Source organism: Phascolarctos cinereus, unplaced genomic scaffold (assembly GCF_003287225.1).
Source record: "Phascolarctos cinereus isolate Bilbo 61053 unplaced genomic scaffold, phaCin_HiC Scaffold_5;HRSCAF=322, whole genome shotgun sequence".
Taxonomy (NCBI): Eukaryota; Metazoa; Chordata; class Mammalia; order Diprotodontia; family Phascolarctidae; genus Phascolarctos; species Phascolarctos cinereus.
Genome location: NW_027555958.1, coordinates 93,793,048 through 93,808,655, shown reverse-complemented (window position 1 = coordinate 93,808,655; position 15,608 = coordinate 93,793,048). Strand labels below are relative to the sequence as shown.

The 15,608-nt window shown below is 37.9% G+C and overlaps 2 protein-coding genes across 6 annotated transcripts in view; one reads left to right on the top strand and one right to left on the bottom strand.

The window, feature by feature from the left end:
• Window positions 1-3,534, bottom strand: part of SERAC1 (serine active site containing 1) — a 73,068-nt gene extending 69,534 nt beyond the window's left edge. For 3 of the 5 annotated variants that reach the window (XR_002324564.2, XM_020986685.2, XM_020986688.2), the window contains exon 1: window positions 3,381-3,533. The gene's annotated coding sequence lies outside the window, so the exon portion shown is untranslated. Of the gene's footprint in view, window positions 1-3,380 lie in introns of all 5 variants that reach the window. The other 2 variants (XM_020986686.2, XM_020986687.2) reach the window with 2 other exon arrangements.
• A 5-nt stretch (window positions 3,535-3,539) lies between these two features.
• GTF2H5 (general transcription factor IIH subunit 5) lies at window positions 3,540-11,394 on the top strand. Its single transcript, XM_020986689.2, has 3 exons — window positions 3,540-3,665; window positions 4,599-4,694; window positions 10,982-11,394. Exons 2-3 carry the CDS (start codon window positions 4,660-4,662, stop codon window positions 11,160-11,162), a joined length of 216 nt encoding a protein of 71 aa, XP_020842348.1. The 5' UTR covers window positions 3,540-3,665; window positions 4,599-4,659; the 3' UTR covers window positions 11,163-11,394.
• The last annotated feature ends 4,214 nt before the right edge of the window (window positions 11,395-15,608 follow it).

Sequence of the window (15,608 nt, the reverse complement as noted above, 5' to 3'; positions counted from 1 at the left end):
TGGCTTACTACCAAGAATAACTTTACCCACTAAAATGGAGTGTAATCCTACAGGGGGGAATAAAGGATTTTTAATTAGATTAAGGACTTCCTAGCATTGCTAATGAAAAGATCAGAACCATATAGAAACTTTGAAGTACAAACATAGGAGTTAAGAGAAACATAAAAAAAGTTAAAATGAGCAAACAATTATAATGAACCAAAGAGAAAAAATTTACATTCTAATATAGGGAGATGATATATATCCCCTCTAAACCTTATTATTGTCAGGGTTTGTAGAGGGAGTCTAATTAGACAGAAGGCTCAGGAATGGTTCTATTATATCTTCATGATCTTAAAAGAAGAATGGAAAGGTAGAGGAAGAGGAAAACAGAAAAAAGAAAAAGGGGAGAAAAAGGATGGCAAAAAAAAATCTGAGAAGGGATGAAAAGCTCTGGGAGAAACACAGTGGAGAGTGGGATAATGTAGAAAGACTGCCTACCAGCAACGAGCACCTAATTAAGGATACGCTGGAGGGAAAGCACAGTGCCCAGCACACAGTAGGCACTTAATAAATATTTGATTGATTGACTAACTGAACAATGGATAGTATTTGTCAATGGACTAAGTAACAGAATAGAGGGAGGAATCAAAGATGTGTGAGCTTTGAAGCTGACTGGGAAGAGGTAGGACTAATAATAAAAATAAAGAAATCAGAAGATAGAGTGGTTTTGTGGAAGAAGATACCCAAACACCACAATTACAGATAAAGCAGAAAACATAATAACCATAAGTCACCTACTTCTCGCTTAAATGACTCTGATAAAATTATTTACTTTGTGTTTCATAAATACCAGAAAATAAGAATAAATATAACTTTATGAATCATTATATGTATATACTGCATATTTATATGTTCATTTTTAATGATTATCTCTAAATTTCACATGTCCTACCAAACAAAACTTATCCTAAAAGCTTCCCTGGCATTGCTCCACTTGCTGACTACAATTCTGTAATAATCTGTAGTTAAAGAATAGAAGGCTACAGACATCAGACTCCCTTTGATATAAGTAAAGTCCTGAAAGGCATGCATTATATTCACTGTACTGTTGTTTTCATCTCCAGCCCTCCACACCACTTAGTACAGTACTCTACCTTGGTTATAACTAATAAATGCTGCCCAATGACCCTAAAGACTACTGGCAAAAAAACCTCACACTTCAGGGAAAATAGATGAAAACTCTGTTCCTTGGGTTAGTTTGTTTGTTTTTTTAAATGGTCAATAACTTATCTAGGTCAACAAATGATTTTTCAACTATTAGAAGTTTTGGATCATTTCAATTTTTAATGATCCCTCTCAGCTTCCTTTTCTAATTTATCATGCTCAGTGCAAAACCCTTTTCTCTTTTCTCTCCATACTCCTTCATCTGAAGACCTAAATCAGCTCCCATAGGTTCCATTACCACCTTTATGCAGGTGATGTCCAAAACTACGTTACTGGACATTTCAAATTGACTGCCCATAGGCATTTCAAATTCAACATACCCAGAACTGAATTCATTTTTTCTCCCTAAACCCACTTCTCTTACAAACTGCCCTATTATTGTTAAGGGTATGACCAGCCTTCTAGTCACCTAGGTTCAAGACCACAATGCCATCTTCAGCTCCTCACTTTCACTCATCCCATCTCTCCTGCCAGTTGACAAAATTTATCACTTCTATCTCCACAAGGCTGCTATACATCCCTCCTTCTCTCCCTTCACACAGCCATCTCCACCCTCATCCCCATTCAAGGCTCCTATCACTTCTCACTCAAACCTTTCCCTAACCCAATCTCTCCTCCATACAGACATCAAAATGATTTTCTAAAAGACAGCTATGACAATGTTACCCCACATCCTCTTACTCAATAAGTTCCAGTGATTCCCTATTAACTCCAGGATCAAATATCAATTCCTCTGTTTGGCATTCATATCTGGCACAATCTTCTGCCCTTCCATTCTTCTTACATATTTACTCCCCTGCATGCACTCTGATCCAGTCATACTGGCCTACTCCCTGTTCTGCACACCTGGTATTCCATCTTTCATGTTAATTTCCCATCTCTTTGTCTTTGCATACTAAGGTTAGTTGTCCTCTATGCCTTGTATGAACTCCCTCCTCACCTCCACTTCTTAGAATTCCCAGTCAACTCAAATGTTACCTTAACTATGAAGCCTTTTCCTGATCCTCCCAGCTGGTAGAAACTTCCTTTCCAAGTTATCTTCTATTCACTTTGTATATGTTATGTAAATAGTTATATACGGACATGTCTTCCCCATTAAAATGTACATTTAGGGCTGGGACTGTTTCAATGTTGTCTTTGCATCCTCATCATTTAGCACAATTCCTGGCACATAGTAGGGACTTAATGTTTAATGAATGACTGACAGGTTAAGTGACTTGCACAGGGTCACACAGTTAGTATATCTGCATTAGAGATTAACTGGTGACCTGGGAAAAAAAAGAGACTGAGAAAGAGAAAACAGGAGGAGATAGAAAAAGACAAGGAGAGAAAAAGAGACAGACAAGAGATAGAAAGAGACAGAAACAGAGGCAGAGAAGGAAGGAGAGACAAAGAGACAGAGAAAGACGGGGAAGGGGAGAGAGATAAGTGACAGAGACAGAGAACAGACAGACAAGAGACAAGAAAAAACAAAGAGACAGAGAGACGGGGCGGGAGTGGGAGGGAAGAGACAGAGAGAACCAGAAACAGAGACAGACGAGATAGGAGATAGAGCCAGAAAGGAGAAAGACAAACAAAGAGAAACAGGAGAAGTGAAAGCCAGAGAAACAGAGACAGCCATAGAGAAGGAGGGAGGGAGAGACAGACAAGCAATAGAAAAAGAGAGTCAGACCGAGAGAGCAAGAGAGAGAGGATTGCAGTAAAGGGTGAGTGAGGAAATCAGATTGCACGGGAATAAGAAGTGAAAGGGAGGCGAGAAAATGGTGCAACAAGTGTAGACAGCTTTCTTCTAGCAGCCTGGCTGTAAGAGGGAGTTCTATAGATGGAGGACGCAGGGAGGAAGCAAAGAAAGCAGGCAAAGGCGCACGCGCGCGCACACAAACACAATCCCACACACACACTCACGAGCCAGCTCACAGCTGAACACGCCACGCCCCCCAGCCTAAGCAGTCAGTCAGTGAAGGGCAAGGCAAGACGGGGCAAGGCAGGGCTGGGCAAGGCCAGAGCCAGCCTCAGAGAGGCAGTTGAGGGCCCGCGCAGCTCCTCAAACTGACGTGCTCCGGTTACCCCGCTCCAACCTGCCCCTACGTAACTGGCTCCGAGCCCCGGCCCCCTCGGCCCCCAGCGGAGGCACTGCGGACGCCCTCCTCGCCCCACCCCCCTTGCCTACCTACCTGGCCACGGCTCGCGGATCGTTACCGCCCCCAGCCTAACGGGACCTGGGGTTGGCGGGGGAAGGGAAAGGAGGAGGATAGGGGGAAAGACCCACTCCGATCTACTCCAGGGGCCCCGGCGCCCTCCGCCACCGGCGCGGGCACGTGACCCCGTCCCCGCTCCTCCCACGGGCGTGGCCACGCCCCCTTTCGCGTAACCGACCCGACCCGACGCAGGGGCCTGAGGCGCAGGCGCAGTCCGCTGGTAATTTGGCAGAGCTGAAGCTGGGGGCTGGCTGCCTGGAGGTGCGTCGCTAGGGTTAGGGGTGATGGGGGTAGAATTGGTGGGCGGTGCAGCTACCGGACCCAGAGGTGAAAAGAGTAGACCCTAAACTGGCCGAGGCCTTTCTCGAGGGCAGCAGAGCGAAGGGACAACCTGGTTCCTCCAGTGTAGGATCTTGGGTCCCCGGCGGGTTGGGTGCCCAGAGCAGGGCCCGGGAGTGTGAATAATAATAGTAGTAAGAGCTAATTTTTATGTAGCGCTTTAAGGTTTGCCAAGCGCTTTACATGTTAACGCCTTTCATTTGATGTCTCATACTTAAAGCAGCTTCCTCGTGCTGCGATGAACCCTCTTCCTCCCTCCTTCCTTTTTATTGTGACTTACTTTACCCCCTCCCTGTGTATGGATTCTTAAGTATTGATTGCATCTCGCCCTGGGTTATCTATTACCTTACCGGGTCCCTAGCTCAGAACCTGAAACACATGCATCATCCCTAGATTTGTGTAGGTGTCCAAGTGCCAACAAGTACTGAGTTGGATGTGGCCCTGCACTGTTTGGAAAAAAAAAAAACCCTAGAGTACCTGACTATTCCTAATAGTTAAAGGCTTTGTGTTTTTTCCTATTCAAAATGTCCCAGGTTTTACTAGAATGAGTATTTAGAATTTTGTTTTGAGTATTCCAGATGTTTAATGTGTGCAATTTAGCGAACAAAGTTATATTTGATGAGTATGTTAAATTTTAAGGGAAAGTTAATGGTGACAACTTAAGCCATATTTTCTTTGTAAATATGCTTTATCTAAAGTCTTTAAACCAGAACAGTTGAAAGTGACTTTTTGTGAATTTTAAGGATTAATACCATCACTTTCATTATCCTTATGTTTCTTGTGTGTTCTCTAATATCAAGATCTTTTGGTAAAATGTTAAAATTGATTATTGAAATTGATTTTTTTTTATTTTAGTTCACATCATCCCTTTTGTTTGCCATCATTGACAACATTTGACTCTTCTAACTTGGAGAAAATGGTGAATGTCTTGAAAGGCGTGCTTATAGAATGGTTAGTAGTTTGAGTACTTTTCACATCTGAGTGTTAATTTTCTCTCTTGCTTTTAGCAGTATTCCTACCCAGCCCACTAGACCAGTTAACTCATTTATAAATTAGCTGGTCTGACTCAGTGATATCTAAGGCCACTTCCTGCTCTTTGAGAGTTTATGATTCTAAGTCCCACTTCAGTGATGCTTTCCCTGACTATTCCACACCTTTTTTGTTTTCCATTTCCTTTGAATCACCATTGAACTTAGATGTTCTGCTCTCTGGTTTGGTACTTAGAATCATACCTTTTTAGAGGAAGTAGGACTACCAGTTGACACTTTTCCTTTTCCCTTGCTAAATGGCTGACTCTTTGAGGAACTATGCTTTATAGTTCTCTCCATTTAATAGCAACTACCAAGTGGAAGGCACCATGGGGACACTGGTATATAATAAGTCTCTGCCCTCAAAGAGTTTCCATTAAAGGCCAAAGCAAAATAGAAAAAGTAACCTTGTGATTTATTGTTAGTTCATATAGAAAAATGAAAGCTCTTTCAAAGTACAATTGTATGTCTTTTTTTAAACTGGGCTAATTATACCTTTTTTTAGAATGTCTTGAAAGTTTATGTTGATGCTTGGGTAATTGACCTGATTGTATATTCAATAAGTCATAATTCATATTATCTGTAGGGATATTAAATCAAGGGAGTTCCCTAATCAACTTGATGCATTTACAGGATGGAAGAGTCTTGGATTTGGATTGTATCTTTCTCTGAAGAGCATAGACACTTCCCTGTATATTCTTTAGGTCTCTTTTTAAAAACTAGCAATTGTTTAATGGGTTGAGGATGAAAACAGGCTTTGTCTTTTAAACAGCACTGGAGATTAATTGTTTGGCACTGGAATGTTTCTGGTGGTGTTGTCACCCTAGAATACCACCACTACAGCCATTCAATCTCTTCTCTATAAATGGGAGTAGTAGTTGTTTCAGTTGTGTATGACTCTTCGTGACCCCATTTGGGATTTTCTTGGCAAAGATACTGGAGTGATTTGCCATTTCCTTCTCCAACTCATTTTACAGATGAGGAAACTGCGTTAAGTGACTTGCTCAGATCACACAGCTAGTATCTGAGGCAGAATTTGAACTCAGAAAGATGAGTCTTCCTGACTTCAGGCCCAGCACTCTATCCACTGTGCCACCCAGCTACCCATAAATAGAAGTAGATATCTTAAAGATAATGAATATGCTAACCTGCCTTCTGGAAGATACAATAAAGTTCCAAACAAAAGCTTGTCATACCCTAAAATTCATCAAGTGAATTTAAACAGAGTTTTAAGTTTTAAAAAGTTCTCTTCTTACAACAACCCTTTAGGGCAAGTATTTCAGCTGTTACCCCATTTTACAAAAGAGGCAACTGACTTCCCAAGGTCACACAGCCAATAGATATTAGAGATAGGATTTGAACCCACATCTTCTTGATTACAAATTTAGTGCTCTTTCAGTTGTACCATCCTTGAATGGAAGCTTTAAAAAAAAAAAGATACAAGTTGTACAGACTTAACATATTGATGCAGATACCTTGATTATGCAAATATTTTACTCAACTTATTTCCCAGAAGCAAAGAACACTATTCAATTCGAAGTATTTGAGTAACTTTTTGAAGTGGGAAGTAGAAAATACTGGACAGTTAAAGGATCTCATTACTTTCTTAAAGGGTAAGAGATTAGCAACATATTGAGAAAATTATGAAAGGATCTTCCATGTGCCTAGACACACCACTTTCTAGTTTTAGCTTCCTGGGTGTATTTGGGCTAGATGATCATCTAGGAAAAAAGGCCTACGCTTCTGTATACACATCCTCACCAGCACCCACGACAATGTAGTTTCCATCATTCAACAAACACTTTAATCCCCACCACTATACTGAAACTACTCTCCCCAAAGCCACCAGTAAATTCCCAGTTGATAAATCCAGTAGTTCTTTCTCAATCCTCATCCTAGACTTTTCTACAGTATTTGACACTGTTCATCACCTCCATTCTTCTTGATATTATTATCCCTTTTGACTCCTGTGATGCTATTTTGTCCTATTTTTTCTCCTACCTTTTTAGGTATTGCTTTTGTCTCTTTCCCTGGGTGTTCTTCCTACCTAGCAAGTGTGAATTTCCCCTAATATGTCCTTTTTCCTCTTCTAACCATGTATTCTATCCCTATTGGTATTTATTTCTATGGCTTCATTTACTATCTCAGATGACTTTTCAGTTTCCAGTTCCAGATCTGCATTTCAGACTGCTCACGGGCTATATCCGCTCAACTCAACAACATGCTTCAACTGAAATAATTTTCATCCCCCAAAACCTACCTCTCTTCCTTTCTTAAGTTCCCTTTTTCTGTTGATCCTCCCATTGGTCATTTAAGCCCTCAACCTCTGAATCACCTTTGTTTCTATTCTCTCAGCCCCCATTATCCAGTCAGCTGCCAAGTCCTATTCTATTTGTAGAATATCTCACATCCATCAGACCCCTATTACTTCTCACCTGGAATATTGTAGCTCCTCCTAACTGATCTCCCTGTCTCCAGTTTCTCCCCTCCAATCCATCCTTTATACTACTGGGAAAGCAATCTTCCTAATGCATAAATCAGATCTTGGCTCAGGAAATCTTCACTGGTTACATATTACCCATGGAGTGAAATAGACATATCTTTATTTGACATTCCAGGCTCTTCAAAGCTAGATTTTAACCTAGCTTTCTAGTCTTTTTTGCCACACTACACGTCTTAACAAATTTTATATTCTGCCCATGTTGGAGTCCTTGTTTCTTGAGCTTTGCTTGCTCTTTCCAACTGCTGTTGGCTACTCAGTTCTACAACCTAGAATGAACTTTAGCTCTACAGATCAAAATCCTCCTTTTCAAAGCAAAGATCAGGTGCCACCTCCAGGCTTCATTCCTTGGTTTCTTCTCCCCTAATACTAGACGATTCCCTTTACCACAAATTTCTCATATCCCTGTCACTATCATATGTGTGTGTGTGTGTGTGTGTGTGTGTATTCTACATATCCTCTATACTTCTAAATATTTCTCTTCTAACATAGTATGGTTTTATGTATCTCTTCTCCATGTGCACATTTGAGAACAGGGAGTGTTATATTTTTTTCCAGCTATGTATCCCCCTATATTATCTAAGTGCCAAACTAGGCACATAATAAATGTTGAGTTGAATTTACTCAGATAAAAAATGTATAGATAAGGACCTATATGCTCAATTAATCCCAATATGTTTTGGTGAATCTTTTGTTATTGAGGCTAAGTTGAAATAATATCTGAGAAAGCACTTTTTAATAGTTAAAAAAATACAGTGTAATGTTACTGGAGCTACCAGCATGTTATACTAGTTTGCATTTCAATATTTTTTGTATTCTCATTTTGTCCTCAACCCTGTGCTGCCTAGTTTCTTAATCATAGATTTAGATTTAGTTTACCAATCCCTTAAGATGCTGACAAACATAGTGCCTCATTCTGTATTGCAAAGTTCACCTGAAGCTAAGTTCTAAGTGCCTTTTTAAAAAAAAATTTTCGGAAAATATTACTTTGAGAACTGAGAAAACAAAATATAGGAGTGGAAGAGTTCATGCCAAGGTTAACAATCCCAGAAGAATAAAACTAAGGCTTTTCAACATCCTTTGGGAGATAGGAATTGATAGGAAGAGACAAATACAGGAACCAACTAAGTTTTAAAGCCCTAAGCATAGACTTTTCTTCTTTGACTGTCCCTAGTTGAGAATCTCATTTGGATTCTTCCTATTTCCTACCATCACCCTGTTGCTCATAATTGTGCCCTTTTTTTTTCTTTATATCCCTTCTGTAAAGACAGAGGCAGGAAGAGTTTTTGAATCAGACTTTTCTCTAATGCAAATAAATGGAATGATACCAAATAAACTTGAAACATGTCTTCACTACTTATTTTTCTCCCTACAAAATCATCTAGGAACTACCTTGTTAAACCTTCACCTCAGTATTATTTCTACTTTAGGTATTAGAAAAACGAGTCTCAATCAATATTCAAGTCCCATTTTGTTGAGTGTGCTTTGTAAATGATATAGCTTCATTCACCTAGTTTTGTTTTTTACGAATAGTATTATGTGCTCAGTACCAGCACCTTTTGTTCAGACTTACTTGTTTTCAGCAATGGATTTTCTTTCATTCTACAGTCCTCATGTAAGAATTAAACAGTTTTGGAAACTGAAAAGTGAAATCTTCTAAGCAGCACAATGTTTCAAATAAAAACTATAGGTGGTTATATTTTTATAGTTCCCACTACTTGTAGCCTTGACAGTTTGGGTTTAATACAGTTAAAAGTATCATTTGCTTTAAATGAAATGTTTAGTGAATAGTGCTATCTAGTTAAATAGTACAATAGACTTTCTGGTGAGCTTCCCCTGTGCTGAGAGAGAATTGTAGAAAGACTACCTACAAGGGGTTGAACTTTAAGGTTGCCCTTCCAATGCTCAGTTTCTGTGTATCTTCCGAATAAAATTGGACCTACTTACAAACATATTAGCCCTAGCAATGCTGGAATAAAGAAAATGGGAATTCAGATTTACCACTCTGCTACTTAACTGTTCTGAACCTATGTGACCTTGGATCTGTCACTTAACCTCTCTTAGCTTTGTCTCCTCCTTAGTAAAATGCAGAGATTAGACTTGATGATATCAAATGGCCCTTTCAGCTAAAAATCTCTAATCCTAAATGTGTTTGTTTCTGAATGTGCACTTCCAAGTAGTTCATCAAAGTCATACAGTACAAGTAGAATGTGAGTTGTTGTCTAGATAGATATTTTTCTATACCTATATCTATATCTAATTCTATGACTATATACTTTTTTTTTTTGCTTTTTGGTGAGGCAGTCAGGGTTAAGTTACTTGCCCAGGGTCACACAGCTTATAAATGTCATGTGTCTGAGGTCAGATTTGAACTCAGGTCCTCCTGACCCCAAGGCCAGAGCTCAATCTACTGTGCCACCTAGCTGCCCCGAATGTGAGCTGTTGAAGGACTTTTTTGTCTTTGTGTCCTCAACATCTAGCATAGTGTCTGGCACTTCGGCACCTAAGTGCCTTATAAATGCTTGCTGAATGAATAAACCCCAATTGTTCATATTTATAAATCTGGAATTTTACCTCTGTATTTTAAAAACTACTTGAGGACTTTCCTGAGTAAATTGTGTGAAGGGGGAATGAATTAAGTATTTGAGGGTACTTGGAAAAATTAGCTTTCTTAAATGTTGTATACTTAGTTAGGTACCAGTTTATATTAGTTGATATTTTAATGACTGTTCATTTCTTTTAAAATGAGTTTTCTTAAGTACTTTTCCTGGAGAAAACCTTTATTAACCTAGTTTGGATTACTGGATATATGTGAAAGTAGTAGTTGTATTTCTTTAATTAGCATATGAGTAAAATGGATTCAGTAATTAGTCTGAATTTCCCTCAGATTTTATCCAGATTAGTGAGACTTTATTATATTTACCTTTTGTGACCATCCTACCACTTTTTTTTATCTTCCATATAACTTTTAATATTCTATTCATAAATCTCACTATTTCACAGTGAACTAAAAGAGCAGCAGTATGAATCTACCATTAAATGGCTTAAGAGCAAAAAAAAGCTACCTATTTAATACTTGTCATTATTCTACTGATTTTGCATGATTTGGGCTTTGCTCAGAAAATTGTCATTTGCTTGAAATCCTAACCAACAGTAAGGAAAGAGTCTGGTTCAATCATTTGGGGAAAGTTTCTGGAATTAAACTTCTACCACTTATAAGGGTTGATGACTCTCTTTTCCTTCATACCATCTATGGGAAATTTTTTAGTCTTCTTTGATGATTATAGTTTATAATATGTCAAGTTTCTAGATTTCCTTTAAGGATTATGAGTGAAGATTAAAAGTTATGAAGTTCTTAGGGTGCAGAATTAATTGTTCCGTAATCGATTTGAAAAATATGCAATTTAAGTTATTGACTAGCAATTTTTAAAAATTGTTTTGTCAACAAAAATGGAGATTATGATTTTGACCCCAGTAACTTCACAGCTTCTAATCTCTACTACTTGTTAGTAACCTGGCCATTTTTAAAATCTTGTCATGTTTACCTATAAAATGTAATCGAGTTAAATCTTAGTTATAAAGGTGTAAATGTTGAGGGGAGAATAAAAGTAAACATGGCTTGCCCTAAAACTTCCATATGTTAGAGCTCTTTTAATTTGTTCTATATAAAATGGCCATGGTATCTTTTGGTAATGTGTTTATCTCTACAGTGACCCTGCTATGAAGCAATTTCTGCTGTACTTGGATGAGTCAAATGCCCTAGGGAAGAAATTCATCATACAAGACATAGATGACACCCATGTCTTCGTACTGGCAGAGCTGGTTAACTTCCTCCAGGAGCGAGTGGGAGAGTTAATGGACCAGAATTCTTTTCCTATTACACAGAAATGAAAAAACTAGAAAATGGGAATTGACCTATCTCAGAAACTCTGAAATTGTAAACAAACAAAAGAACGAGATTTTTCCAGTTAGCATTTTATGAGACTGATTACATAGATAATTAAGCATTTCTGTAGCAGTGGTTATTGCACAAATGCATATCCTCAGACTAAATGTTCCGAAGTTGTTTGGTTTCTGTTCAATTCATAGACAACACGAATAAAAACTTTACCAGAGTTCCCTATGATTTGAATTTTGTTTTTGTATTACATTAGAAATTTAAACATATTCCTGTTTATACAGAATTTTAAAAATAAGGAAGGGAGGCTAACATAATATGCTTTTGAATTATTCATCTGACCTAAATGTTTATTTTGCCTACTTCTGTTATAAAACATTTCAGGAATTTACTGTGTGTTATGTAATTATGGTAGTGAGGTGGGAGACTTTAGGAATGTTGTCTTTTGATTTCTGTAATTGTATTTTTAAAAAAAATTTTTTTTGCCTATTTGAGAGCTATCAACTGAAAAGGATTTGGTAGGAGACCTTGGAGAAGGGAGATCATGTAGAAGTTTACTTGTCCCTCACTGCTTAACAAGTCCTATGGTAGCTAGGGGCAGCCAGATAAGGAAGGTCTGACCTGATTAGTGACACCTGCCAGGCAAGCGTCCTCCTGTCTGTATGGTGGGTCTAACCAATGGTGGGGAACCTTTGGCCTCGAGGCTGCAGGTTCCCCATTCCTGATCTAACCCATTATGGTTAATTTATGCAAATAGATTATTATAACTTGCCTTATCAGTTACCTATGCAATAATCTTTATATGACTTATGAAAATTCAATTAGGTTGAAATAGAGGGTGGAACCAGACTGAAAGTGAAATACTAATGGAGTAAAAAAAAAATATGGCATATGACTCTTCTTTAAAATAACTGCCTGAACATAGGAGCTTTGAAGCTGAAGGTAACAAATAGAGACCTCTCTGCAGGAACAAGAACATCATGGAGGAGCAGCTAGATGGCGTGGTGGATAGAGTACCAACTCTTTAGTCAGGAGGACCTGAGTTCAAATATGACCTCAGACACTTGACACTAGCTGTGTGACCCTGGGCAAGTCACTTAACCCCGTCTAATAAAAACAAACAAAAAAACCATCATGGAAACAGAATTACTTGATTTGGACTCTGTCCTTTGTGTAAAGATTAGCTATGTTGAGAATCTAAGTTCATTTAGCAGAAATAATGGCTTTGATAAAACTTGTATGAGACTACCTGCATGCTCCAAACAAACCCAGCTGCATGCAGTATATCTCTCCTAAGCAGAAGCATAATAAGCTTTATAAAAGAGGAAATGCCCGTTTTATTTCTTTATGAACTTGTCATATAGCCCTAAATATTATGAAGTTAGGAATGTCCCTGGTTCCCTAGGAATAAATCACCAAACTTAGCAGTAGTAACTCACATGCCTAGATAAGAATACACTGCTATGATGGTTTTTAAAATATAACTACCTTCCAGAATTTTGAGTTTCAAAATATTAAAATTATATAGTGGAAAATATCCTGAATGGTAATTGTAGTTTTCTTACATAGAGAAATACATATTGTAAGCAGATAAAATTTATATTATGAGCAAGGGATTTATGGTAAGGCAGACACCAAGAAGTATATTTTTCTCAGAAATGCATTTGTGGTTTATTTTAACTAACTGTGTTGATAAATAGTTTAGGAATCATTGGTGACCATGGACCAAGGAAATTGCATTAAATTCTTTTCAAAGGGATAGAAATGAGGTTCATTTGTTTGTTTGTTTTTATCTATTTGATTAAGTAAACCATAATCTAAAATTAAGCCCTTACCAGGTTTCAGTCAGAGAAAAGAATGCTGGTTTTGTATTAGAACTTTAGGAATCCTGAATATGAATCATATCTTATGTAACAATGTATTCTGAGAAATCAGCTTTAGGTTGCTTAATGAATGCTAATGGCAGCCAAGAAATGAGGAATGTCAGTTTGTGGCATGACAATGATCATATTTTGAATGGTAGTGTCATCTTTAATGCATTAAAATGCTGATTACAACTTTTCTATGAGGTGGGTAAATATATACTACTTACTTCCTGCTTGACTTTGGGGTAGTCACTTCATCTTATTGAGTCATGGCTTGGCCTTTGTTTCATCCTTTGTAAAATGAAGTGGTTGGATTTAGATAGATGATCTCTGAGAACACTTGACCAGCTCCAAATCTGTTACAAGTTAAATGCCTTGTCCATATCCTTGAGTGAAATGCAAACCAAACATCTAACTAATAAAATCATCATACTGAGGTTGTTCCCAGTACTTTAAAAGCATGACTTGATGCTGCATTAGTTTTAAACTTGTAAATTGATATAATCTTAATTCCTTAATCTTTCCAGTTCTAAATTTACAATATTAGTCTTGAATGTAATGAGTATTTGAAATCTCTAATCTCTTCAGAAACTTGCTAATATTTAAATAACATTTTTTACTATTACAAATACTTAAACACCACTTGATGTTTTATTTTATGACCACAGTGACCTTGTCAGGTGGGTTAAAGAGTGTATATATATAATTTACAATAAAGTATTCCATGACTTATAGCCATGTATTATCAGAAAAATACTGGTATTAAAAATATGAGTCTCTGTTAAGAACTATGCTTTTTCCCTATTCCCCAATCAACCTATTCTCCTTTTCAATTTTTGTCTTAATTCACTATCTGTCTGCTGTGTTTATCATATATTATGTGTGTATATATACATACATATAGATATCTATAGATACATATACATACCTATGTGTATGTATATGTAGATTGATGGATAGAATCTGTCTTGTCTATCCAGATACTTACCTAGACAATAAGCATTCTTCATTCACTTAGTTAAGCCAAATTTTCTTGAATGATTATGAGTCTCAGGAAGCTTTCTAAGTGTACCCAGACTTGATGCACTCAGCATAGTCTTCAGATGGTTACCTAGGATATCTCCATCACAGGAAATCCTTCCTCAACTAGCACTTGTTGGAAATAACCTCTGGTGCCCAAATAGACGCAGTAAGTTAGACAGACTCAGGATGAGTGAAGCAGTTGAAACTTTTAATATGCTTTCTGCAGGAAGGAGGTGTGGAACTAAAGTAGAGCACACAAACCCTACAGAAGCCAGAGCAAACTTTATATCCCTATTTCTGGATGCAAGCTCCTCCTACCTGACTTTCATTGGTAGAAGTCAACACAGAGGGGCAGCTAGGTGGTGCAGTGAATAGAGCTCTGGCCTTGGAGTCAGGAGGACCTAAGTTCAAATCCAGCCGCAGACACTTAACATTTACTAGCTGTGTGACCCTGGGCAAGTCACGTAATCCCAATTGTCTCACTAAAAAGAAAAACAAAAGAGGTCTACACAGGTCACTGACTTCCCAAAATGCCCACCACATGTTCCCCTAAGTATGTTTCTCCCCACTTCACGTATTGTATGTTTAGAAGACAGCAACTTAACCCTGCCGGAGGTGGAGAAGCTAGTATTCAAGAGTCTATTAAGCATGTGCAGTCTAAGTAAAACTTAACTTTTGCCCTACTTACAGCCTCCCCAACCACACTACCAGTTTCACCCGATTTTAGCTGGTTCTTGGAGCTCCTCACCCAGAGCTATTTTCTTAAATGGAAATATAATCATTCTTTTACTTCTCACAGACTCTGTTCTGGGATATCTCTATGGTGTTGGCAAAACCTTTGGTGATTAATTGTTTCCCTGTTTTATTCCTCTTTTGATATTAAAAATCAGAGGGTTGTAAAACAAATTTCTTATCTTTTTTGTTCATATATCTTAATTTCTTAATTTTTTTATTTTTTAAAATTAACTTTTTTTTTTTTGGTGAGGCAGTTGGGGTTAAGAGACTTGCCTGGAGTCACACAGCTAGTGTCATGTGTCTGAGGTCAGATTTGAACTCAGGTCCTCCTGACTCCAAGGCCAGAGCTTATCCATTGCGCCACCTAGCAGCCTCAAAAGTAATTTATTTTTAGTTTTTAACATTCACTTCTATAAGCTTTTTTAAAATTCTTTTTTTGTTGTTGGTGAGGCATTCAGGGTTAAGTGACTTGCCCAGGGTCACACAGCTAGTAAGTGTCAAGTGTCTCAGGCTGGATTTCTTTTTTTTCTTTAATTTAATTAAAATTTTTTTTAATTAAAAAAATTTTTTTAAAATATTTTTTTCATAGAAGGGGAAGGGGATAAGAGAAGGGAGGGGGAAGAGATAGAAGAGAAGGCAGACCAGGGGAAGGGGTATTCAGAATGCATGCCATCTTGGGGTGGGGGGAGGGGGGAGAAATTTGGAACTCAAAAACTTGTGGAAGTGAATATTGAAAACTAAAATAAATTTATATTAAAAAAAAATATTTTTTTTTCAGACTGGATTTCAACTCAGGTTCTCCTGACTCCAAGCCAG

Bases quoted from the DNA above. Each gene is read 5' to 3' on its own strand.
- GTF2H5 (XM_020986689.2), top strand. From the start codon at position 4,660: ATGGTGAATGTCTTGAAAGGCGTGCTTATAGAATG. The intron at 4,695-10,981 runs GTTAGTAGTTTG...TTATCTCTACAG, and splicing joins AAAGGCGTGCTTATAGAATG to TGACCCTGCTATGAAGCAAT.